General features: G+C 39.1%; 1 protein-coding gene across 1 annotated transcript; it reads left to right on the top strand.

The window, feature by feature from the left end:
• Window positions 1-7,554: 7,554 nt before the first annotated feature.
• Window positions 7,555-19,757, top strand: LOC126827405 (kynurenine/alpha-aminoadipate aminotransferase, mitochondrial). Its single transcript, XM_050556711.2, has 12 exons — window positions 7,555-7,632; window positions 8,254-8,336; window positions 10,553-10,643; window positions 11,371-11,439; window positions 12,834-12,966; window positions 13,411-13,485; window positions 14,100-14,375; window positions 14,970-15,052; window positions 15,843-15,939; window positions 17,468-17,594; window positions 18,881-19,083; window positions 19,658-19,757. The coding sequence occupies exons 1-12, from the start codon at window positions 7,610-7,612 to the stop codon at window positions 19,712-19,714; spliced, it is 1,317 nt and encodes a 438-aa protein (XP_050412668.1). The 5' UTR covers window positions 7,555-7,609; the 3' UTR covers window positions 19,715-19,757.
• The last annotated feature ends 5,200 nt before the right edge of the window (window positions 19,758-24,957 follow it).

The following is a 24,957-nucleotide window of genomic DNA, read 5'->3' as shown; positions in this document are numbered from 1 at the left end:
GGTTCCTCGACACAAACACGCGTCCAAATATGCGACGGTAACGGAACTTTGTCCGCGTGTGTACCTTATCCATCAACATGTTCTGAATTACAAACATGTAATAAATACCAGGACGGCGAATATTGGCTCCATCATTCTTTTGATCAAGGGGTACAGCTACTTCAGAAGATATACTGCCATGATCTGGAAAGGAACACTACGTCTGAATTCATCACACTTTACCACCCAAACTTAATCATAAAATTTGAGTGCAGTGACTGCGATGTATCTAACGTCACCTTCAATAAACTGCGCTTGCGAGATAGAAAGCTAAATCTTACGGATTTTGAATTTTCACTTTCTTACAGACCGACATACAGTACATCGGTAACGTGTTACCACATCATACAATTTAAAATAGATCTTCGCAATACTAGTTTTCTCATTGCCTCCAACAACAGTTGGCCAGGAAGCGATGTAACATTTTCTTACAATAACCAAACTTCAAACGGAACATGGTCTGGCTGTTCAATTCCAGACGTATGGCTGGACTCCAACAAGGAATACCAACCCAAAATGACCAAGGCTATTGTACCCGATTGTAAGTGAGCAGAAACCATTCCTTAAAATTAGTTCTACATCAATTGCTAATACGAACAAAATAAGACTCTATTTTGATTTTGACATGTCTTGTGGAATACGTCTAGCCTCGTTCTTCGAGTCTCTTTGTTACAAATGGAGCTGAAACGCATTATAGTAAACAATTCGTGTACCAATGGTAAAATGTTTATTTTGTCTTAAAGATTGGATATCAGAAGCCCATCTTTTACCGGTAAGACCACAACCACAATGTTGATTTAAATTGACAAATAATTCGTGTTTTCAATGTCAAAGACTTTGGATGATATCGAGTTAGAGACGTAGCTACTTTAAACTTATAATTCCTGTTTCCCCATCATTTAGAAATAATGGAAAGTTGGACAGGTTTTATTTTATCATTCTAAATACTAATTTCAAAATGGAAGAAAGTTAAACAATGAAACGTCATACACATAAACTCCTGACGTAATCGCGAGAAAAAGAAACAAGAATAGTAAATACACATAATCTCCCGACAAAAATTAAATCGGATCAAAATGAGGCACACCACTCTAGTCGCAGAACATAGCGAAGGCTGTGAAGTTTTCAATACGTCATATTTTTGTAAATACTAAACAGAACTTAAGCACTTCTAGATATTCTACCTTTTGCACGTTTCCAAGACGCCCATTAGTTTTGTGTTTGTTCCCAAGGCACCCAGAGGCATCATCACGGTTTTAGTTTTGTTAGACGTGAACAACGCAGATCAGAAACCTGAAACAATTTGTTGACCAACTGATGTATTTTATCACTATGGACGCAGTTCATAAGAATTTTTCACCCTGGTTTCGTGTTTCAGTAGTAGTTACTCTGAAGGACGAAACGTTAGCCTGCTCGTACATGAAATAAAAAGAAATGCGATGTAACGTTGTACTGTTCTGCCCCGAGTGTACTAATCAAGGCGTGTATACGTTATACGGCTTCATCTTGTGTCGAATTCCAACAGTCAGGGGATGTTTATAATGCACGCGATTGTGTACACGGGACCTCATTTTTTTAGATAGCTGTACTTGTTAGGCTCCCCGTCCTTAAACTACCAATGTTGTCCCAGAAAGATTGAGTTATTTAAATTCAGATAATATATTTAAGTAATTTGTATATTTTTTCATTCAATTCGACCGAGACTGATATCCAACTGAAATTGTGAAAGTGAAAGTATTACGGTAAATCTGTTGATCGAACTCATCGAAGCTCAGTCAAACGTGTGAAAAACTAAGCTGATGAATGTGAAAACTACACTAGCCTTTTAATAGTCTCTGAATTTTCTTAGTTTGATGGAAAAAAAAATCCCATTTGTGAATTTTATTTTAAAAAAAACCCAATCAATCTGTTTAAAATACAGATTTATATTTCGTTTCGTTTTTTATACTTTCCATGGCCTACACTACATGGAGATCTGGCCAGTTGTACTGGGAGGTCGCGACAGAGGTCATACGAGCGGCTTTTGACCCTATGACCTCAGACATTGATTAATCAATCAGGGTTGACGTATCTAGAGGGGGTGGGGGGCACAGCTCCGTGCAGAGCACACCAAGAACACGCCGTAGCATACCGTTTCATTGGCTAATTCCTCAGATCATCTAGAACGCCTGTTATATAACAACTCTTCCAGACCATTGCTTCCAGATCCTAGTGTTGTGAAGACAAGTTAAACGAAATTTTGAACTATAAAAAACGAAACGAAATAGGATCTGTGGTTTAATCAGATTGAAAAACAATAATACAGACAAACGATTCTGTTAATTAAAAATAAACAATAATACAAATAAACAATAATACAAATAAACATTAGTTTGATATAAATTGTAAATATAAATTGTAAATATAAATTACGTTTCTGTAAATAAACTCTGGATATTCAGTTGCTTTATGTTTATTTATTTTTCTGTGAATATCATCCTTATAACTAATCTTCAAATCGTCGTTATCATATCCTGGTACGGTTTTTTCAGCATAGGCCCTAGTCCGAAACTTTTGGCAGACGCTCCGGAAATTTGACACCATAGGAAATTGATTCGGTCATAACAAAGTTTTGGGAAAGGAAACTTGCTTTATCTTAAGTAAACGTTTTTGTGGCACTGCATTGAAGAGAGCAGCGTACATTTTGATTATCGTCGTTATCATATCCTGGTACGGTTTTTTCAGCATAGGCCCTAGTCCGAAACTTTTGGCAGACGCTCCGGAAATTTGACACCATAGGAAATTGATTCGGTCATAACAAAGTTTTGGGAAAGCAAACTTGCTTTATCGTTAAGTAAACGTTTTTGTGGCACTGCATTGAAGAGAGCAGCGTACATTTTGATTATCGTCGTTATCATATCCTGGTACGGTTTTTTCAGCATAGGCCCTAGTCCGAAACTTTTGGCAGACGCTCCGGAAATTTGACACCATAGGAAATTGATTCGGTCATAACAAAGTTTTGGGAAAGCAAACTTGCTTTATCGTTAAGTAAACGTTTTTGTGGCACTGCATTGAAGAGAGCAGCGTACATTTTTATTATTATGGTTGAACCAGTTTCCGTTCGGGCGTAGCAAACGCGGTTGTGGGGATAGTGAGAGACTTAAACATACAACAAGTCGGAAAAAGACAGGGGCAGATGATAATTCCAGAATTTACTTAGGCTTCGATATTTATGGTAGAAGGACAGCGATTAAAGAAAAATGGACTCACCATCCGATTGGATGGTTTTAGGGAAAGTCAAGTCAAGTCATGTCAGTGGTGCAGGACGGAGGGCCTGGCAGGGGACAACGTATAGTCGTTCGAGGTCCTGTGCACACATTGGCGTACACGTAACCGATCCATTTGCAGTTTGAATTTAATATAAGATTAGGTCGTAGTGTCGCTGTCCGGACACAATTTCCCCCAAAGCACAATGTATGGAGTATGTCCGTCTTCATTAGCCCAGTCGGAGCAGAAAAGTAGGACATTAGCACTGGCTTTTGACGCAACGTTTTGATGAACTAAATTAACATATAATATCCAGTAAAACCATTGTAGCACTGTTATATATGGAAACAGTACGTCCATCTTGCCAGGAGGGCTTGGTGGCCGAATGGTATAACGCGTGATTTCGATTCCCATTTCCTCCCACTGCAATATTGTAATGAAATTGTACCGGGCGTTGACGCTCTCCCTCTCTCTCTCTCTCTCTCTCTCTCTTTACCCCCCCCCCCCCCCAACTGAAATGATATAACTAATGTGCACATTGTCTAAACGATAACGTTTAAGTACTCGTTCCAGGAGACACGCCAAAATGGCTGTTGTGTACGTTTCTCGAACGATAATGGTTCATCAGTTTAACTTGACAACCTGATCTTACCAAGAGACCTCGGGGCATCACCCTGTTCTTTTCTAATTGGCAATTTGTTCACCGGATTGTGACGATATTCTATACATATTATTCTGTACAATATTATTTAATTTGAAACACTAATCACACTAGAACTAACCATTGATTTTCGACCGTTGTCATTGTAGATCTTGTAGGAAAGAATAAATAAATACACATTGTTTTTTTTATAACATTTCCGTTAATTACACTCTGATACATGCTGAGTTGGGAAAGTTATTAAAATATGAAACGAAGCGAATAGGTCTGTGTACAAATGTAGCAGTAGTGTAATTAAATCCATAATTAATAATTTATAAAAAAATTTGAAGCCTGAAAAAAGTATTTGTAAAGTTAGTTCTAATACCCTGCACCTTTCAAAGAAATCTGGTTTACTTATGAAACACAACTAATTAACCCCTTTCTTGATGCTAGTTTTTGCAATCTAATTCAAATACAGATCCTATTTCGTTTCGTTTTTTATAGTTCAAAATGTTGTTTTATTTGTACTACACTGGGATCTGGGAGAGTTGTTATATAACCTGCGTTCTGGATTGCGTGAGGGATTGGCCAATGAAACCATCTGTTACGGAGACTTCTTGGCGACTTTCACGCTGATTGATTAATCAATGTCTGGCGTCATAGGGTCAAAAGCGGCTCGTACCATCTGACGCGACCTTCCAGTACAACCAATCAGATCTTCATGTAGTAAAAAAGACGAAAAGAAATATAGATCTGCATTTTCTTGATTTGCGGCAACAAAAGTTATAAATAGACATAACGTCATCCGAGTACGCAATATGACGGTGATTATTTTAAAAAATGGCCCATTGTAGATAAATTATGTATAATTGCTATTATAGTTCAAAAATAGATAATGAAAAATGAATATAGTCAAAATTTTACTCATTGATTTTATTCTCAGCAATGTTATGAATGGTTGAAGTTTTGTCAAGGAATATTCTACATTGTACGGGCGATCGCCGATTGAGAGTTCATTATCTTCGGAGTCAGGTACCATAAACATAGATAGATATGTCTAATCCACTCACTATCGAAGCCATCCGATGACCTAGAGAGTTGATTGTGGACTGGGGGGGAGGCTTTACGTTCATTCAATATAAACTATGTCATTTCGGGACTAACACATGGTTCATTTCGAGTAAAGGGTGTTTAGCAGCAGGGGGGGACCGGAGAAAGCCAATGAGGATAAACATGCGACCATACACCTTGTCACATACACGCTGTGAATCCAAAGCACGCTACTAATTAAAGTGTTTTATAGTCACTTTTTGTAAATATTTTAGATAAATACTTTGAATATATCGTAATTTACATGTTACCTATTAATATTTGTTAAATGTGTATGTTAATAATATGAATAATTGAAAAATAATTTACCTGTAACCTTTGAATAATTCAAGATTAATTATTAGACATTTTCTCTAGATTCAGCCATGATGGACAGTCAACCTACCTGTACTAGTTTATTTTTCACTAGATTCACGAATAATGGAAAGTCAACCTAATTATTCTCCTGTAGATTATTATTTTTGATAATTACAAAATTTGCATGTGTTCATTCAGGGGTGCTCTACACTCTCTACAGTTTTTCGCGCGAAATAAAATTCGGTTGCGTTTGGGTTCGCCGTCAGTTTAAACGACTTATTGAAACAGCATGTCGCGCTCGTGGCCGCTGTCGCGTTCCCGCTCAGTATAAGCCCGACGTTCAATCGCCACCTCTTATTAAGTAGAAAAAATTGCAATTTTTTACACGAATTTGTAGCAACAATAGCGGTTGATTGAATTAATGGAAGAGAGAGAAATGGGGTTTAACGTCCACTCGACACAAACTAGGTCATTTCGGGACTAACATATGGTTCAGTTTTATTTCAATAATTCGCTACCACGTAGGGATCTTTAGCAGTGGGGGGGGGGGACCGGAGGATCCCAAGAAAACTCACGAGGTTGTACTGTTTTTTCACGTACAACCGGGAAATCGAAACCACGCCAGTTGACGCAATGACAGACCTTATGATACAAAGCGCACGCGCTAACCATCCGCAACCCCCCCCCCCCCACACACACACACACACACACTTACTTATTAAAAGAGAACCCATGTTGTACGCCAGAAAGTAAACATCCGCACCCTTCACGTGAGAGAAAAATATTTTCCACGCGCGGAAATGCCGAGATGGAAACGCCCCATTTATTTCACTTCTAACTGTGTCATCGGTAAGATTGAGATCTACCTGAAGATCAGATGATGATTACAGAAGGTCTTGTGAATTTATCAACCATAGAGCACTTGACAAACTAATTAATCATTAGACACACCTGTAAGAACATAATTTAATTAATAACACAAATAATCCGGAACGTAAATAATTTGATAGTTGCTATAACACTAGCGTCAACCCAAACACACCTGTAAGAACAAAACAAAACAGTTTAATTAGCTACCCAACTAATCCGGAACATAAATAATTTGGTAGTTTATTGAAACTTTTATACACTATCAGATGAAGATATCTTGTTTCGATTAATCATTGATTGTGCTTCGGGTTCGATTAGTTGGCCTTAACAATAAGATTGTACGTGGGAAGGTCGGTCATCCATCCAGTTTTCTTCTCACTGCTAAAGACTCTAACGTGCAAGCGAATTATTGAATCAAATCTCTCTCTCTCTCTCTCTCTCTCGTTAGTTACCCGACATCTGAATGATAGTAAATATGAACTACCAATCATTCTATGGACGATTTCAACTATACTCTAGATCTAGTTCAATAGGGGTTCACATCAGATCATTATTTTTTTCTTTTTTAATAAAAATTCACTCATCACTTCCATAATTATCTGTAAGTTATTCAAGTATAACTAACTCGTGATTTCGCATATACACCCCGACCTCATTCAAATTAATCTAAAGTGGTAGTAAATGTAGTAAAATATTTGGTTGTTTTTTGATCATGTCAAAATTCCTTATATATTTATACATTTTCTAAAAATCCTTTAATGCTAAACGAAACTACGACTACGTAATGTATCGTGTATACTAGGTTAAACAAAAGCTATATCGTGTATACCAGGTTATACCATGTCGTGTATATCGTGTATACTAGATTATACTATGTCGTGTATATTGTGTATACTGGGTTGAAATTCAACTATATCGTGTATACTAGGTTAAACTACACCTATATCGTGTATACTAGGATATACTATGTCGTGTATATCGTGTATACTAGGTTATACTATGTCGTATGTATCGTGTATACTAGGCTATACTATGTCGTGTATATCGTGTATACTAGGTTAAGCTACAACTATGTTGTGTATACGAGGCTACATCTGTATCGTGGATATAGGTTATACTTTATCGTGTATACTAGGTTAAACTGCAACTATATCGTGTATACTAGCTTACACTACAACTATATCGTGTATACTAGCTTAAACTACAACTATATACTAGCTTAAACTACAACTGTATATGGGTGAAAGTACAGCCACTTTTTAATGTTTATGATTCTGTGGCAGACCAATGCTCTCTTTAAATGGCTCAACCGTGTCGACGAATATATAAAAGCAATGTACGACACATCTTTATACCTAAGAAATTCCTGTATAAACACGTTTCTGAAACTCTTTCTTCACCAGTATGGCAAAACAAAATGGTCTTGGGTAAAGTTATTGTGTTTTTACTTTTATATTTTATGGTCTTGGGTAAAGTTTTTGTGTTGTTTTCTTTTTCTTTTATATTTTATGTATTTCAAAACAAGGGATAAATTTCATATCTCACGATGGTAGGTACTTGAGATTGGGGTTTCATAAGTAGCATTATGCTTTTAGGTTTACAATACATTTGTTGTTCTCGTTCTTGAGGCCGACGCTCTTCGTAAAAATGGGATGGAGGGGGGGGGGACGAATGGTTAACGAATGCACGTTGCAACATAAAGTTTCGATTTCCCGCTTGTACGCGGCAAGGAGAAGGAGTTTGTGTCGAGTGGACGTTACCGCCCCTTTCTCCCCCCCCCTCTCTCTCTGTCTCTCTCTGTCTCTCTCTGCCAATTCATATAAGCTTCGATCGACATGAAACTAAAAATGCGTGTTTGTTGGATTAAGAGAATTTGATTTTTCATATAATGTCACAATTCCAAGATGGCTGCGATGACGTCCTACGTGTCTTCTGGTCCACAGTACAGTAGTAATTGCTAAACTAATGAACACATATTTGGAAATAATAATGATAATTTATGACAATGATATTAATCTCTCGTTTTATTTATTTTTTTTTTTAAAAAGGAACATCTGTCGTATTCAATACGAGAAATATTTTAGCAAGCTTGCAAGAAGAACAAAAAGTTCAGTTTTGAGGGACGCGGCAGGTAAATCTAGCTATAACACATGATGGGTTTTTTTTAGAATAGAGAGCGTCTAGGAAAACCTAGCAGGAAGAGTATTTAAACACCATTGTTTTGAACGACGCTAATGGTAAAACTAGCATAGTTTTGAACGAAGCTACGGGAAATACCAGCACGAGGATTACCTCCACATTATTGTTTTATAAGGGGATCACGTGGCTAAGTGGGTAAGACTCTGGCTCGCTAGCCTGTGCTGGTGTTCGATCCCTGCATTGGCCGAGAAAGTTCATCCCGATTTTCCGGCGTGGTTTCCCCTCGTCAGTGATGCATGACGGAGGGCCTGACAAGGACAGCTGTCTAGTCGTTCGGATGGGACGAAAAAGCGAGGTCCTGTGTACACATTGGCGTGCACGTAAAAGATCCCTTGGCAGTTGGAATTCGATATAAGAGTAGGCCGTAGTGCCGCTGCCCGGGCAAAATTTCCCTCATAGCACACTGTATGGCGTATGCCCGTCTTCATTAGCCCAGGTTAGGATCAGAACAGTAGGACGTTAAACCCCATTTCATTTCATTTCTACAAAATCTAGCATCACATTTATTAACACATTATTGTTTTGAGCGACGCTGCGAGTAACCTTAGCATGGCAGTTATCTACCCAACTTTGTTTTGAGCAACACCATGGGTAACTCTAACATGACCGTTATCTATATCTACATTGCTGTGTTTAGTCTAGCATGGCAGTTATCTACCAAGCTGTGTTTAGGCTAGCATGGCAGTTATCTACCAAGCTGTGTTTATTCTAGCATGGCAGTTATCTACCAAGCTGTGTTTTGAGTCGCGCCGTGAGTAACTCTAACATGACAGTTATCTACGGTAAACACCGCGGTAAACCTAGCATATCATCAATTAAACATCATAGTTTTATGCATCGCTGCGGGTAATACAAATATAACACAAATGCAGTCCATTATTTTATTAAAAGTACTCAAATGTTTTGATTCGCTTTTACATATTATTGTTGTATAATATCAAATAATTGCATCGTATATATCATTTCCACATGAAATTGTATATATGTTCGGTTTTACAATTTAATATATTTAATTTTATTTTTATGTATATGTTATATATATCGTTTATTATTTTCTGTATCACTGGGAAAGAACTTATAGAGGCTTTGCCTGTTTTTCAATCCTTTTCAAATGAATAAAATATTGTTTAAACTAAACTAAACTAAACTAAATATAACTGGTATCTAGGATATTATTGTTTTGAGGGAAGCCACACGTAACACTAGCATGTCTACACATCTACACATAATTGTTTTGAAAGACACGCCTAGCATAATTGTTATCTACATCTCATTGTTGTAGAGAGCGTCTCTTGTTTTGAAAGACACCTCTAGCTTAACTGTTACCTACACCTCATTGTTTTAAACGGCGTCTCGGAAAACTAGCATGGCAGTTATCTGCGAACCCTGGACCTTCTAGTCAGGGGTCTAGGCAACTGGACCCAAAATAGAGAGTTCTTAAATATATAAAAATAAATAAAAATACGCCCAGGTAAAAAGTCAACCACTTTACTTCATTATGATATGCGGTGGGTTGGATGGCCGAATTGTTAGCGCGTGCGCGCTGTATCATAAGGCCTGTCCTTGAGTCAACTGGCGTGGTTTCGAACCCACAGTTGTACGTGGCAAGGAGTTGTACGGGTCCTTCGGTTTCTCTCACTGCTAAAGACTCCTACGCGGAAGCGAATTATTGAAAAAAATTAAACCATATGTTAGTTTGTGTCTAGTGGACGTTAAACCCTCCCTCTCTCTCCCTCTCTCTCTCTCTCTCTCTCTCTCTCTCTCTCTGTCTCTCTCTCTCTCTCATGAAATGCATCAAATCATAATGTAGTTGTCTGCCGTTTATCAGTCGTCACCAGGTGTTTTCAGTATATCTATATTAACCTTTATATCAATCCAGTTAACACACGAAATGAAATGAAATGGGGTTCAACGTACTACTGCTCTGCTCCGAACTGGGCTAATGAAGACGGTAACACACGAAACACTATTTATGGAATGACAATTAATGTTTTATTAACATGCAATGTTTCGACGATGATATCCTCGTTTTAATCAAGCAAATGATAACATATAGGTAAAACCTAAGGAAGCCATAACTATATACATAATAAAAAGCTCTTATCAAGAAGTTCAATTCAGTTAAGTTCTGTGAATTCATATTTATAGAAGCATCCGAACTGAAGAATAAGATAATTATGTCTGGTGGATACCCTAGTCCTGAAATCTTTCCAATAATATCTTCACAGCTAACTTTAAGGTAATATATATAATGATATCTTCGCTGCATACTCCTTACGCCCACTCCAACCTCCACCAGCACACAGTGCCTAGTCACCAGTGATTTTGTGTGCGTGGCAAATGGGTAATAGGGCCAGGCCACGATCCACCTGGGCGAGTCCAATCCCCTAGTCTACTTGGTTTATTTGTGTATAAACACAATGTTTTCCTTCTTCGCATGTCTGCTTGAGTCTTGTGGCATACAGGCAAGGAGTTGGCCCGTGCATCAGCTAACTTCTGCACGCCATTTTCTTGTAAAAAGTACTAAACTCTATACCTCAGTCTTGTAGGAAGGCAGGTAAGGGATTAGCATCAGGTATCAACTAACTTCAGCATGCCACGGTCTTGTAAAAAGTACTAAACTCTATACCCGAGTCTTGTTGGAATCGGATATCAACTAACTTCTGCATCCTATACCCGAGTCTTGTGGGCATACAGGCAAGGGGTTGACTCGTGCATCATGAAACGTCGGTGCGCCACTGTCTTGTAAAAAGTGCTAGACCCTATACATGAGTCTTGTGGGTATACAGGCAAGGGGTTGACCCATGTACAAGCTAACTTCTGCACGCCACTGTCTTGTTAAAGTTCAAAACCCTATACTCGAGTCTTGTGGGTATACAGGCAGGGGGTTGGCCCGAGAATCATCAAACCTCTGTGCCCCATTGTCCTGTGAAAATTGTAAAAATATAAGTTTACTATATCTTCAGAGATGGGACAGTTTTGAAAATAGATGAAGAGTCACAAAAAGACAGCCTACAGTATTGCAGTACTTGGGGGTAAAACATGTTTATATTGTCGTTATCATCATCTGTCGTACGTTCATAATTTCTTGTGAATACTCTACAGATCAGAGTTCTTAACCGATTTGTATCACATAAGTTTTAACATATGCCATCGGGGACTTTACGTAAGAGGTCCTATTGCTTGCTTTCACAAGATTGAAGCTTCAAAATGATAATGGAGGTGGGAGTGAGGGGTGGCAGGGTCCGACAGTTCCCATTCTATTCCACCACAGTAACCAACCATACACAGTTGTAAAATATGTCATCGGGGCCTTTAACGAGGGGGTCCTATCGCTTTTACAAGATTTAAAATTCAATAGGTAACGGAGGAGATTAGAAGGGAAAGTTAATGGGGTGGGAAAGATGAGAAGGGAAAGATAATGGGATGGGAGGGGATGAGAAGGGAAAGTTAATGGGGTGGGAGGGGATGAGAAGGGAAAGTTAATGGGGTGGGAGGGGATGAGAAGGGAAAGTTAATGGGGTGGGAGGGGATGAGAAGGGAAAGTTAATGGGGTGGGAGGGGATGAGACGGGAAAGTTAATGGGGTGGGAGAGATGAGAAGGGAAAGATAATGGGTTGGGAGGGGATGAGAAGGGAAAGTTAATGGGTTGGGAGGGGATGAGAAGGGAAAGTTAATGGGGTGGGAGGGGATGAGAAGGGAAAGATAATGGGGTGGGAGAGATGAGAAGGGAAAGTTAATGGGGTGGGAGGGGATGAGAAGGGAAAGTTAATGGGGTGGGAGGGGATGAGAAGGGAAAGTTAATGGGATGGGAGAGATGAGAAGGGAAAGATAATGGGGTGGGAGAGATGAGAAGGGAAAGTTAATGGGGTGGGAGGGGATGAGAAGGGAAAGATAATGGGGTGGGAGAGATGAGAAGGGAAAGATAATGGGGTGGAAGAGATGAGAAGGGCAAGTTAATGGGGTGGGAGGGGATGAGAAGGGAAAGTTAATGGGGTGGGAGGGGATGAGAAGAGAAAGATAATGGGGTGGGAGGGGATGAGAAGGGAAAGTTAATGGGGTGGGAGGGGATGAGAAGGGAAAGTTAATGGGGTGGGAGAGATGAGAAGGGAAAGATAATGGGGTGGGAGAGATGAGAAGGGAAAGATAATGGGGTGGGAGGGGATGAGAAGGGAAAGTTAATGGGGTGGGAGGGGATGAGAATAGAAAGTTAATGGGGTGGGAGGGGATGAGAAGAGAAAGATAATGGGGTGGGAGGGGATGAGAAGGGAAGGTTAATGATTCATTTCCGTTCATTTATTTACAAAGATATGACGAACTGAAATTTGGTCGACAATCCTACAGACGATATAAACAGGACATAACCAAAACCAATCAGTGCCTTCTATCATTCGTCCCGACTCTAATATATTACCGTGTTTCATTTAAGGATGGATGATTTACGACAATGGTTGAAGGACTTCCAGAAAAAGATTCATAATCCACCATCTGTTGGTGAAGACAAACACCCCGGAGAGATGGAGTTGATGATTACTGCTGGTAGTCAAGATGGTATCAGCACTGTGAGTGATCGCCGGAGGTTTCTGTGTTGCTTTTTTTGTGGGTTTTGTTTTTGGGTGGGGAGGGATGGGGGGGATGGGGCGGGGTATTTATGTATTTTGGGTGGTTTTGTTTTTGTGTGTGTGGTTTTGTATTGAGAGGGAGAGGGAGGGGGGTGTTAAAGCGGGACGGGTGGGGTGAATGAAAGTCGTAAGATTCCTTAGGAGTGTTACCGGGTACATTTTCCCGGTCAGTGGCGTTTTTGCCCACTCTTCATTCGTCGGATTCCTAATCTTAACGGTCCCTTAATATGCAGTTGAATGTATATCCAGGACCTTTGTTTTACATCCCTTCTCAACCAAGATATTCCTTGGCAGACCCTCCGTCCAACATCTTACAAGTAAATACGTTGTTTACTTTTTTGTCCAATACAGAATCTATTAACCATTTTTGCTGTTGTATTTCAGGGTTTTCAGATGTTAATCGATGAAGGGGACTCAGTGATAGTACAGAATCCCACCTACCCGTCTGTGTTTAGCATGGTAACCATCGACTAACTTTTCCTAATTTAAAAACCGATACACCGCTTCTACTAAAGGATCACATATGTTCTCATTGTCTGTGTTAGCGGTTATGAAATGGGGTTTAACGTTCACTCGAAACAAACTAGGTTATTTCGGGACTAACCTATAGTTTAACTTTATTTCAATAATTCGCTTTCGCGTAGGGGTCTTTGGCAATGGGAAGAAACTAGAGGACCAGGAGAAATCCATATGGTTGGGCAGACGACCTTACTCCTTGGCACGTACAACCGGTGAATCAAATCCATACCACGTGACTCAATGACAAACCTTATGACGCGTCACACACGCATTAAACCATTCGTTCACCCCTTCCTGTATTTCAACAATTCGCTTGCGCGTAAGGGCCATTAGCAGTAGAGGGAAACCGGGTGAACTGGAGAATGCCAATGATCCTGGGCAATCCAGTGAACTTCTTGTCACGTACAAACGGGGAATCAATCAACACCACTTGATTCAATGGCAGACCTTATGACCAAAAGCGCATGCATTAAACCATTCGTCTACACCCGTCTCCCGCCTCTTGTGCTTGTATATAAAGATACCACAGAAGAATTGGGTTTTTTGTTATACAGGTGGAACGGTTAGGAGGTTCTACTGTAGGGATAGACTCAGATAAACATGGAATAATCCCAAGTAAAATGCGGACTCTTCTAGAAAATTGGGAAATATCAAACCCAGTAAATAAAAATGCTCCAAGACCCAAGGTGCTGTATTGTATTCCTACTGGAGAAAACCCTAGAAGTGCATCATGGTCGTTTGAAAGAAGACAAGCTGTATATCAGATATGTCGAGAGTTTAATCTGCTGATAATGGAAGATGATCCATATTATTTTACATATTTTAACAGGGTATGTATAAACTTATATTTTACATATTTTAACAGGGTAAGCATAAACTTATATTTTCGTTTAAAACACGCACCGAATACTCAAAAGGGGTCCAGCGTCCTATTTGTTTGCACCGAGGGCTCATCTACGTGAACATCAACATATTAACTGGGTATGAAAACAGTAACATACATTTAGGAGATAAACACTTCCTGTTTCGCATTTGGAGGGGTGTTATTGTGCAATTGACGTGTCATAGGATCATTAGGACCCAAGACGCGTTAGCATCGCGGTCTCTAATGTAAAATCTCAGGACTATTTCAATAATTCGCTTGCGCGTAGGGGTCTTTTAGCAGTGGGAGGAAACCGGGGGGCCCCGAGAAAACCCACGAAGTTGGACAGGTGAGCCCACTCTTTGTCACGTACAACCGGGGAATCGAAACCACACCAGTTGACTCAATGACAGACTAATGATACAGCGCGCTAACCATTCGGCCATCCCCCATCCAACCCCCACATTAATTATAAAAGAATGCATCCAATATCTGAGGTTGTTAATCAATTTGAATTGACTATATAATGTAATACATTGTAAACAATCATCGTGTTTTACAGCCACTTCCTAGATCTATGTTATCAATTGATGAAGATGGCCGTGTTCTAAGATTTGATACTTTTTCTAAAGTACTAGGACCTGGGTAAGTTGATGATCACCACTGCTTTATATTTTATCAATACTGAAAGATATTCGGTTCCAAATATATTATATTATATAGACATCACGACGACGGGTCTAGTTAGGAATAGCGTCTAGTCGTTCGGATAGGACGAAAAACAGTCCAAAAGTGAAAGAACCCTTGACAGTTGGGATTCGAAATAAGAATAGAGCGTAGCAGCGCTTTCCGCACTTGTTAGCTTCAATGACCTAGGGTTAGGGTTTGGGTTAGGTCAACAATATTTTTAAAATATTTACAAGGTACTCTTATTCATAAATACATCATTTACAAGTTAATCTTTATTCATAAATGCTATATTTACAAGATAATCTTTATTCACAAATACAGTATTTAGAAGATCTTTATTCATAAATACAATATTTACTAGGCAATCTTTATTCATAAATACAGTATTTACAAGGCAATCTTTATTCATAAATACAGTATTTACAAGGTTATCTTTATTCATAAATACAGCATTTACTACATGGTGATCTTTATTCATAAATACAGTATTTACAAAGTAATCTTTATTCATAAATATGGCACTTACATGTTAATTTTTATTCATAAATACAATATTTACGAGGTAATTTTTATTCATAAATACAGCATTTACATCATGATCTTTATGCATAAATACAGCATTTACTACATGGTGATCTTTATTCATAAATACAGCATTTACAAGGTAATCTTTATCCATAAATACAGTATTATTTTTTTGTTAAACACTGTGGTTATTTATAACCCATTTCTGTTTCTTTAATAGGTTGCGTATAGGATATTTGACTGGTCCAAGACCTTTAGTTGGTAAATTGATGTTACTATATCAGACCTCTACATCTTTGGCTTGTCCGTTTTCCCAGGTATAATATATTATTTTATATCTTGTAGGTGACAATAACGGCTCCTGTACTGGAAATGTAATAATAATAATAATAATGAATTTATTTAAGAAGGGTTGAAGATTAGGCTATGATAGCATTTCTAACATCCTGCCCTTCGTAGAAAATATATTACAAAAGATATAGCTAATAAATTAAACAACACATCACAATGATTTACAACAGAGGAAAAATATAAAGATACAAATCAGTTAAAATTATAATAATAATAATAATATTAATGACTTTAATTCAGAAGGGTTGAAGATTAGGCTATAATAGCCTTACTAACATCCTGCCCTTCGTTGAAAATATAATACAAAAATATATAGACTGAAGAATTAAATAACACGCCACAATAATTTACAATGGAGATGGGAAAAATATACAAAATCTTAAAAAAAAGATTAAATACAGTATATATGTGAGTTCATAAAACAGAAAGCTTGAATACATAGATATAACATGCATTAACAAATATACAATATGTACATGCTTATATTATAGTGACACACATAATACATATACAAAATATGTTGGGGGGGTGGGGGTAGGATAAGCGACAATGATAAAACCTTTACTGGAAATGTTCTTGTGAGCGACAATAATAATAACATCTTTATAATCCTTTAGTGGCATTTAGCAATTGGAAACATAACAAAACTATACAGTTATATGGGACAACAATCACTGGTTTATTATACACAAGCACGACGTTTCGATAAGTATTGTCTTATCGTTATCAAGCACAATGCTTGATAACGATAAGACAATACTTATCGAAACGTCGTGCTTGTGTATAATAAACCAGTGATTGTTGTCCCATATAACTGTATAGTTTTGTTTTTAATAACATCTTTCTTGAAATGTTCTTCTTGTGAGCGAGAATAATAACACCTTTACGGGAAATAGTCTTCTTGTGAGCGACAATAATAACATCTTTACTGGAAATGTTGTATTTTTAGTAGAATGTTGTTCTTGTAGGTGACAATAATGGCTCTTGTACTGGACATGTTCGTCTTGTAAGCGACAATAATAATGACACCTTTACTGGAAATGTTGTACTTCTAGTAGAAATGTTGTTCGTGTAGGTGGTAAAAATGGAACTTTTACTAGAAATGTTGTTCGTGTAGGTGGTAAAAATGACACTTTTACTAGAAATGTTGTTCTTGTAGGCGATAATAATGGCACTTTTACTAGAAAAATGATCTTCTTGTGGCCGACAATTATGTTACAATTACTAGAAATGGGCTTCTTGTAGGTGACAATAATGGCACTTGTAGTAGAAGTGCCTTTCTTGTAGAGTATAATGATGACACAATTACCAGAAATGTTGTTCTTGTAGGTAACAATAATGGTACTTGTAGAGTATAATTATGACATTTTAGGAGAAATGGTCTCTTTTCTAAGCGATGATAATGACACTTTTACTAGGTACGTTCTTGTGGGCAACATTATTGACACTTTTACTAGAAATATTATTCTTGTATTAGAAATGTTGTTCTTGTAGGTGATAATAATGACACTTTTACGAGAATGGGGTGTCGAAGGTTTCATTCAGCAATGCGACAGAACAGCACAATTCTTGAAAGAACAGGCCGATTATTTGTTACTGACAGCCAATACGTATCTATCAGGTAGGTCACCATTGTCGCAAACTGGTGTTGAAAAACATCATGGTCATAACCACATCATAGCTACTGGTAGGCTCATGTTTTATTGCCTGGCAATATCCGTTTGGTTTCAACGGTCGGTTATAAAACATACAAACGATTTCATCCCGATTCTGGTTATACCCACAAGGACAGCTCGCTTAGGTTAGCTGTAAAATGAGACGAATGTTACGGGGCAGACTAGGCGTGAGGGCGCCTAATGGTCTAGCTGGCCGACCGTCGCTGGCAGTCGTAGTTTTGATCCCTGGCACGACTGTATGTGAAGTGAAATAAAAGAAATGAGATGAAATGGGGTTTAACTGTTCTGCTCCGACCGGGCTAATGAAGACGGGCATACGCCATATAATGTGCTATTTGATGAAATCTTGCCAGGACAGCGGTGCTAAGGCCAACTCTTATATCGAATTCTAACTGGCAAGGGATCTTTTACCCTAATGTGGGACCTCGGTTTTTCGTCCCATCCGAACGTCAAGACAACTGGCCTTGCCAGTCTCTCCGTCATGCACCAGTCATGCACCAGTAACCAGTTGAAACCACGCCGGAAAATCCCGATGAACTTCCCTTGGCCAATACCGGGATAGAAACCGCGACCTTCAGCAAGCCAGCGTCTTACTCACTTATAGGAAATGGAGATAGGGGTACATTTCCAACCTCGAGAATTACTCCGGGTACTCCGCTTTCTCGCAGAGAGAGAGAGAGAGAGAGAGAGAGAGAGAGCTGGGGTTTAACGTCCACTCGACACAAAGTAGGTCATTTAGGGACTAACATACATGATTTAGTTTTATTTCAATAATTCTCCGGCGCGAGGGCCTTAGCAGTGGGATGAACCGGAGTACCCGGAGAAAACCCACGAGATTGGACAGGCGACCCAACTCCTTGTCACGTACAACCGGGGAATAGAAACCACATCAGTTGACTCAATGGCAAAACTTATGATGCAGCGCGCACCCGCTAACCATTCGGCCATCCAACCCCACTTCCTCAGACAGGAAATACCCTCCTTGCGGACGTGCTGAATATATCGAAACAAACGTTGTCTGCTATATCAGCCACAGTGGAAGTGGGCGTTACCTCCCCCATTAATAACAACAAAGACGGGACTGGACAAGCTTACGCCTTCTTGGACATCTGATGCCACATATCATCCGTTTTGTAGTTCAAACAAATTTATCCAAAATAAAACAGGCGTATGCGTTTAATATTATTATTATTATTTATTCATACAAATAACAATTTATCACATCCCACAGATGTAGCTGAATGGGAAGCGCCAAATGCTGGTATGTTTTTATGGATGAAAATGAAAGGTTTCGAAGATACACGAGGATTGGTTAAAAGATGCAAGGAAGAAGGCTTGCTTCTGATTGAAGGAGTTTATGCTATACCAGGAGGAACTATGTCACCATATATAAGAATAGCATTCGCCATAGCATCAAAACAACAAATGATCGAGGTAAGATGTTAAAAATTTCATAGATCTTTCAAATAAAAAAAAAACAATTAAATAAATTTATTTATTTCAGTCTGGTTAATAAGCAGACAATCCATCTGTTCGAGAGTATTGTCCATTGGTCGCTTGTCCAGCCTCGTGGGTTTTCCCCGGGTTCCTAGGTTTCCTCTGCTGCTAAAGCAAGTTGTTGAAATAAAATTGATCCATATGTTCCGAAAATACCTAGTATGTGGACGTTAATCTCTCTCTCTCTCTCTCTTCTCTCTCTCTCTCTCTCTCTCGCTATCAGGTAGGGTTTGGTTTGGATCATGATATGGCATGCTCATGCATCTTAATTTCCACTTAACATATCCTGAGGTCAATAACAAGTTCTGACAGACCTCTCTGATAAGGCAAGGTTAAAAGTAGATTCGCCGGTTGAGTCTTACAGGAATCGCCTCCCTCCCAAGCCAGACCTAGTTGTTGCACCGAAAGCCCTTGTTGATATCTGTCCAGATTTTGTTCCAAATTTTGACTCCATTACTCAAAATGTATTATTATTTACCCTGAACACCAGCTATGTTATCTTTTGTTTCAGGCATGCAAGATTTTAGCGAAAGTGTCAAAAGAACTAAGAGGAATTCCTGAAAACTAATCCTAATTTTCACTAATTCAACACCTCAGACAGTGATTGGGGGGGGGGGGGGGGCGGGGGCGAGATGGGGGTGTTTTATTATCAACACAAGAGACGGGGGGAGGGGGCGAGATGGGGTGTTTTATTATCAACACAAGAGACGGGGGGAGGGGGCGAGATGGGGGTGTTTTGTTGTCAAGATAAGAGACGGGGGGAGGGGGGGCGAGATGGGGGTGTTTTGTTATCAACACAAGAGACGGGGGGAGGGGGCGAGATGGGGGTATTTTGCTATCAACATAAGAGACGGGGTGGGAGATGGGGATACTTTGCTATCAACACAAGAAACAAGGGTTGGGAGATGGGGGTGTTTTGTTATCAAGATAATAGACGGGGGTAGAAGTTGTTGGGGGGGGGGGTTGTTATCAAGATAAGAGATGGGGGTGGGAGATGGGGGGATACTTTGCTATCAACAAGAGGTCGGGATGGGGTATTTTGTTATCAACGGGAGTGGGGGGGGGCATTATTGTACAATTTAATATAAATAATAAACGTTAACGGATGTGTCTTTTCGTAAATCAGTATCAAATGTCTATATTTTATGCTATATCCACTTCCTATATTACATGAATATAACGGTTTTTCATCCCATCCAAAAGATTATATAGCTGTCCTTGTTAGGTCATCCATCATGCACCACTGACACGGGATATCACGCCGGAAAATACAGAGGAACCAACAAAGGGAGAGAACCCGAGACCTCCAGGCTAGCGAGCCAGTGTCTTACTCAATAAGTCAACGAAATGAAATGAAATGAAATGGGGTTTAACGTCCTACTGTTCCGCTCCGAACTGGGCTAATGAAGACGGGCATATGCCATACAGTGTGCTATGAGGGAAATCTTGCCCGGACAGCGGCACTACGGCCTACTCTTATATCGAATTTCAACTGTCAAGGGATCTTTCACGTGCACGCCAATGTGTACATGGGACCTCGGTTTTTCGTCACATCCGAACGACTAGACAGCTGTCCTTGTCAGGCCCCCAGTCCTGCATCACTGACAAGGGGAAACCACACCGGAAAATCTGGATGAACTTTCTTGGCCAATGCAGGGATCGAAATATTGGTTTGAGGGCTATTATATTTGTAACCGTGAAATCACAGCACCAGGTTTACGTCAGTGTTTTTTTGGGGTTTTTTTTACGTTATCATTTCCAATAGTGGTATAACGATCTGAAAAGTTTAACAATACGTAATTAATGTACGTAATTGTATAACCCGTGTACACCTTGCGTGCATATAAAAGAATCCCTGACATTTGGAATTCGAAATAATCGCAGGCCGTAGCGCCCGGTTACAAATTGGTATGCCCGTCTTTATTAACTCAGTTGCAATTGATATAAGAGTAGGCTGTAGTGCCACTGTCCTTGCAAAATTTCCCACACTGCACACTGTATAGCATATTACCGTCTTCATTTGTTAGTCTGGATGCGTTGGTCAACATTTGAGAATAATAGGTCATTGGCTAGATTATCCGGTCTTTTACATTATCAAAAACAAAGGCTAAGGGAAGTAACTTGTCCTAAAACAGGATGTTGACGCCCATGGAATTAATTTAAGAGTGCCATTTCACAAAATTCATTTGATTGCATTGCCAGTTCAATACCCAGCCCTATTAAAAGAAATTATTGTAAAATTTCCCTCTTTATGGGCCATATCTATGCTTATTTGAATTAATCCTAATTGTTTATATTGATGGGCGATTTATGGGAAGTGGCAATGGACTTTTCGTCCAATATTGACAACTGTCCCAGATCCCACGTACTGGGTAAAGGAGACGACGACACAAGATCATAGCATCAGACACATACTTTTTATACACGAGTGTAATATAATAAACAGTGCAAAAGGGTAAATGGGTATATATCATACACAACACGGTAATGTAATACACGGGTCAATGTATTCTTGCACACCCGTGTAATGTGATAAACATGTACACCCATGTAATGTAATAAATGTGTACACACCGGTGTAATATAATAAACATGTACACACCAGCGTAATGTAATAAACTTGTATACACCAGTGTAATGTAATAAGCGTGTACACACCAGTGTAATGTAATAAACGTGTACACACCGTTGTAATATAATAAACGTGACCACACCAGTGTAATATAATAAATGTGACCACACCAGTGTAATATAATAAACGTGTACACACCAGTGTAATATAATAAACGTGTAAATACCGGTGTAATATAACAAACGTGTCTGTGCATTTTTACAAACAAGTTTAATGTAATAAACGGGTCAGCGCATTCTTACACACTAATATACATAGGGTGCCCCACCATAAATAAAGATCTCCAAATATCTTGACACTTACACCACAACATGTATATATACACCAAGCCGTAAATCAGTTTCAAACATTTATAGTCACGAAATAAAAGGTCATGTTGTACTTAATAAGCTATGACCATTTAATTAACCATCTATAAATAATACACTGAAAGATGGTTACGAGTGTCAGTCATAACATCCGGGCATTTGTGAGTAAAAAATAGGTTACGTGCCCTTATTTTGAAATTATCTCGCTTAACCAGTCCACCGACCAATCAAGAAAACTTTTTTAAGAAACATAACAGAAAGCTGGAACAAGAAATTTAATTTAGAAACACGCACGTTAGGCAACTCAACAATCGTTTTAGGAACCTTGTAAAAGTAAAATGAAACTACTGCTAGTATCTTGGTTTTCCTAACCCGAGTGTTTCAGAGATATTATTTGTACTAAACCAAACGATGTGACTGTAATACTATAGGGGTTATTTTAGTTCTAAGAAAGGAGTTGTGTTTAATATAGAAATTCGTTACCTACATGATGTGTGACGAAAATTACGGTTATGAAGTACAGTGCATTATTCTTCTACTTTCTTAGATTAACTCACCGACAGTTATGCCAGTATCCATTTCTGGAAGGGGTTTACTATCTTCCAGGTATTTCGTGCACGGATTAGTACAATTAATTAGAATAAGGTTGACGTAAAACGGTGCCCATACGAAACACTTACTCCAAACTGGTAATTGTCCCGCCCTAATAGCTGATACATCCATACTTTGTATATAAGAAAGAGCGAAGTTAAATTCCCCTTCAGACATCATAGAGCGGTCCGAGAGGTGAACACCATAGCCTCCTCGGCTTAGAGGCTAGGGTGAAGACATCATGATGAGACCATAGAGAAGACATAATCTGTGAGTTCCTAGGGGAACGTCATACCCACGGCCGCCTCGTCTGAGAGGCTGGGATAGAGACAATATGTAGTGTTTAAGCCGTTAGGATATTAAACTCAGACCGGGGATATTTTAATAACTCCTAAAGTACTATCATAGATATTGTAGTTTCCTGTATTTAACCTTTGTATAGTTTGCTGCATTTGCTGTATTCGATATATAAACAAACGAGAGAAAGAGAGAGAGAGAGAGAGAAATGGGGTTTAACGTTCACTCGACACAGACTAGGTCATTTCGGGACCAATACATGGTTTAATTTTATTTCAATAATTCGCTTGCTCGTAGGGGTCTTTAGTAGTGGGAGGAAACCGGGGGACCCGGAGAAAACCCACGAGGCTGGACAGGCAACCCTACTCCTTGTCACGTACAACCGGGGAGTCGAAACCACGCCAGTTAACTCGGTGACAGGTCTCGTGATACAGCGGGCGCGTGCTAACCATTCGGCCATCCAACCCCCCGATATATAAACAAAGTAACAACATAAACAGTGTTTCAGACTCGATTAAAGATACATTATGGGAGATTCGATAACGAGTTGGCAGTTCTCACTATAATAATTAAAAACTAGATAACGTGAAGGCAATTTGCTGAAAATTTCATTCAAATTGATCCACTATGAACTGAGCACTAAGCGAATAAAATTTCTGCCTAGCCTCGGTCATCATTACTTAAGTCAGTACGTTAAACAGCATAGTCTCGATTATCCATTTAATCGTTTAATCGAGAAAGAAAGTTATGCAGTAAATCGGATCACAATCCACTTAAGATCGCAGGCTAGCGATGCCATCTAGAGTTGATTATGATCTGGATAAGTTAATTAATGTCTAATTAATAATTTAGATAACATTTCAGGCCTAAAGAAAGACCTGCAATAGACAGATTTAGCTCTTGCATAATGTATGTTTAATCATTAGAAATAGTTATCACAACGTGAAGTCAAAGAAAATCCTAGGCGATAGTGTCGCGGCCTATCTCTTATTTGGAATCCGTGAACAGGACAGTCACATATGTCCCCATAGTGTCCAGAGGAGTAGCCGTGAAATATATATTGGGGGGGGGGGTCCGCAACCCTAACCCTAACCCTATTTTAAAACCCCTAAAAAATATAAACAAACACCATGTGGCCATGCTGTCTACACAACTCGTTTGCTGATTGGCCCACCGCGTGCAAAGTATTATGGTTACGTGGCTGGCTGAGCGGGCGATAAATATTTGGTTTAGGCGATAATGTTTTTGGGTACCTACATGCGATTCACCCTGATAAGTGGCAGAAAAAAATTAACTAGACACAATTTTATGGAACCCAGTTAGTTTTTACTTCACACATGTTTCAAGGATGATTCTCTCTGTGTTTTATTTTAGCAATGTAAACCATATTGGGATAATATTCTCCCAATACATATTGGGATATGTACAGGTTTTATACAGATAGAATCTTAACTAACCCTAATAATTGTTGTAAATAAATAGGAGTTAGGGTCTACTATGTAAATATTTGGGGGGGTCCAAGTATATTCAGCCCCCCCCCCCCAGAAAAAAAATTGGAGGGGGGGGGGGTCGGACCCCCCCATGTGTGACGCTCCTAACGGTATAATTAATGATAAAGCAATTTAAAGTGCACATTAGATGGACCTGAAAACTTTTCTATACGTGTAGCCAATGGTTACTATATCCACTTTAAGGCAAGTTCACACCAATCTGATTGAAATTAATTCAGCTATCTTCACTCAAAGCCGTAAAAATAGACCTCCCGTAAAAACGACTTTGCCAATTATCGAAAACACTCCTAATCCCCTCAGACGCCAGTGACTTCACAGTGACCGAATGCAAAATGTATCATAAAAGTCAAACACGATTGAAACGCGATTTGTACATGACGATCCGTTACCATCGTACGTCGCCTTTCTTTCTGCATGCGGATTTGAATTCATGCGTATTGATAATAATATGGTAAATGTAGTGTCGTTAATA

Source organism: Patella vulgata, chromosome 7 (genome assembly GCF_932274485.2).
Source record: "Patella vulgata chromosome 7, xgPatVulg1.2, whole genome shotgun sequence".
Classification (NCBI taxonomy): domain Eukaryota; kingdom Metazoa; phylum Mollusca; class Gastropoda; family Patellidae; genus Patella; species Patella vulgata.
The sequence above is the reverse complement of the archived record's forward strand: the minus strand, read 5'-3'. Positions and strand labels throughout refer to the sequence as shown.

What these genes read in the sequence shown, in the direction of transcription:
- LOC126827405 (XM_050556711.2), top strand. Translation starts at nt 7,610, where the DNA reads ATGGCAAAACAAAATGGTCTTGG. An exon ending in GTCAAGATGGTATCAGCACT is followed by an intron (nt 12,967 to 13,410) that starts GTGAGTGATCGC and finishes GTTGTATTTCAG; the next exon opens with GGTTTTCAGATGTTAATCGA. An exon ending in TCTAAAGTACTAGGACCTGG is followed by an intron (nt 15,053 to 15,842) that starts GTAAGTTGATGA and finishes TTTCTTTAATAG; the next exon opens with GTTGCGTATAGGATATTTGA.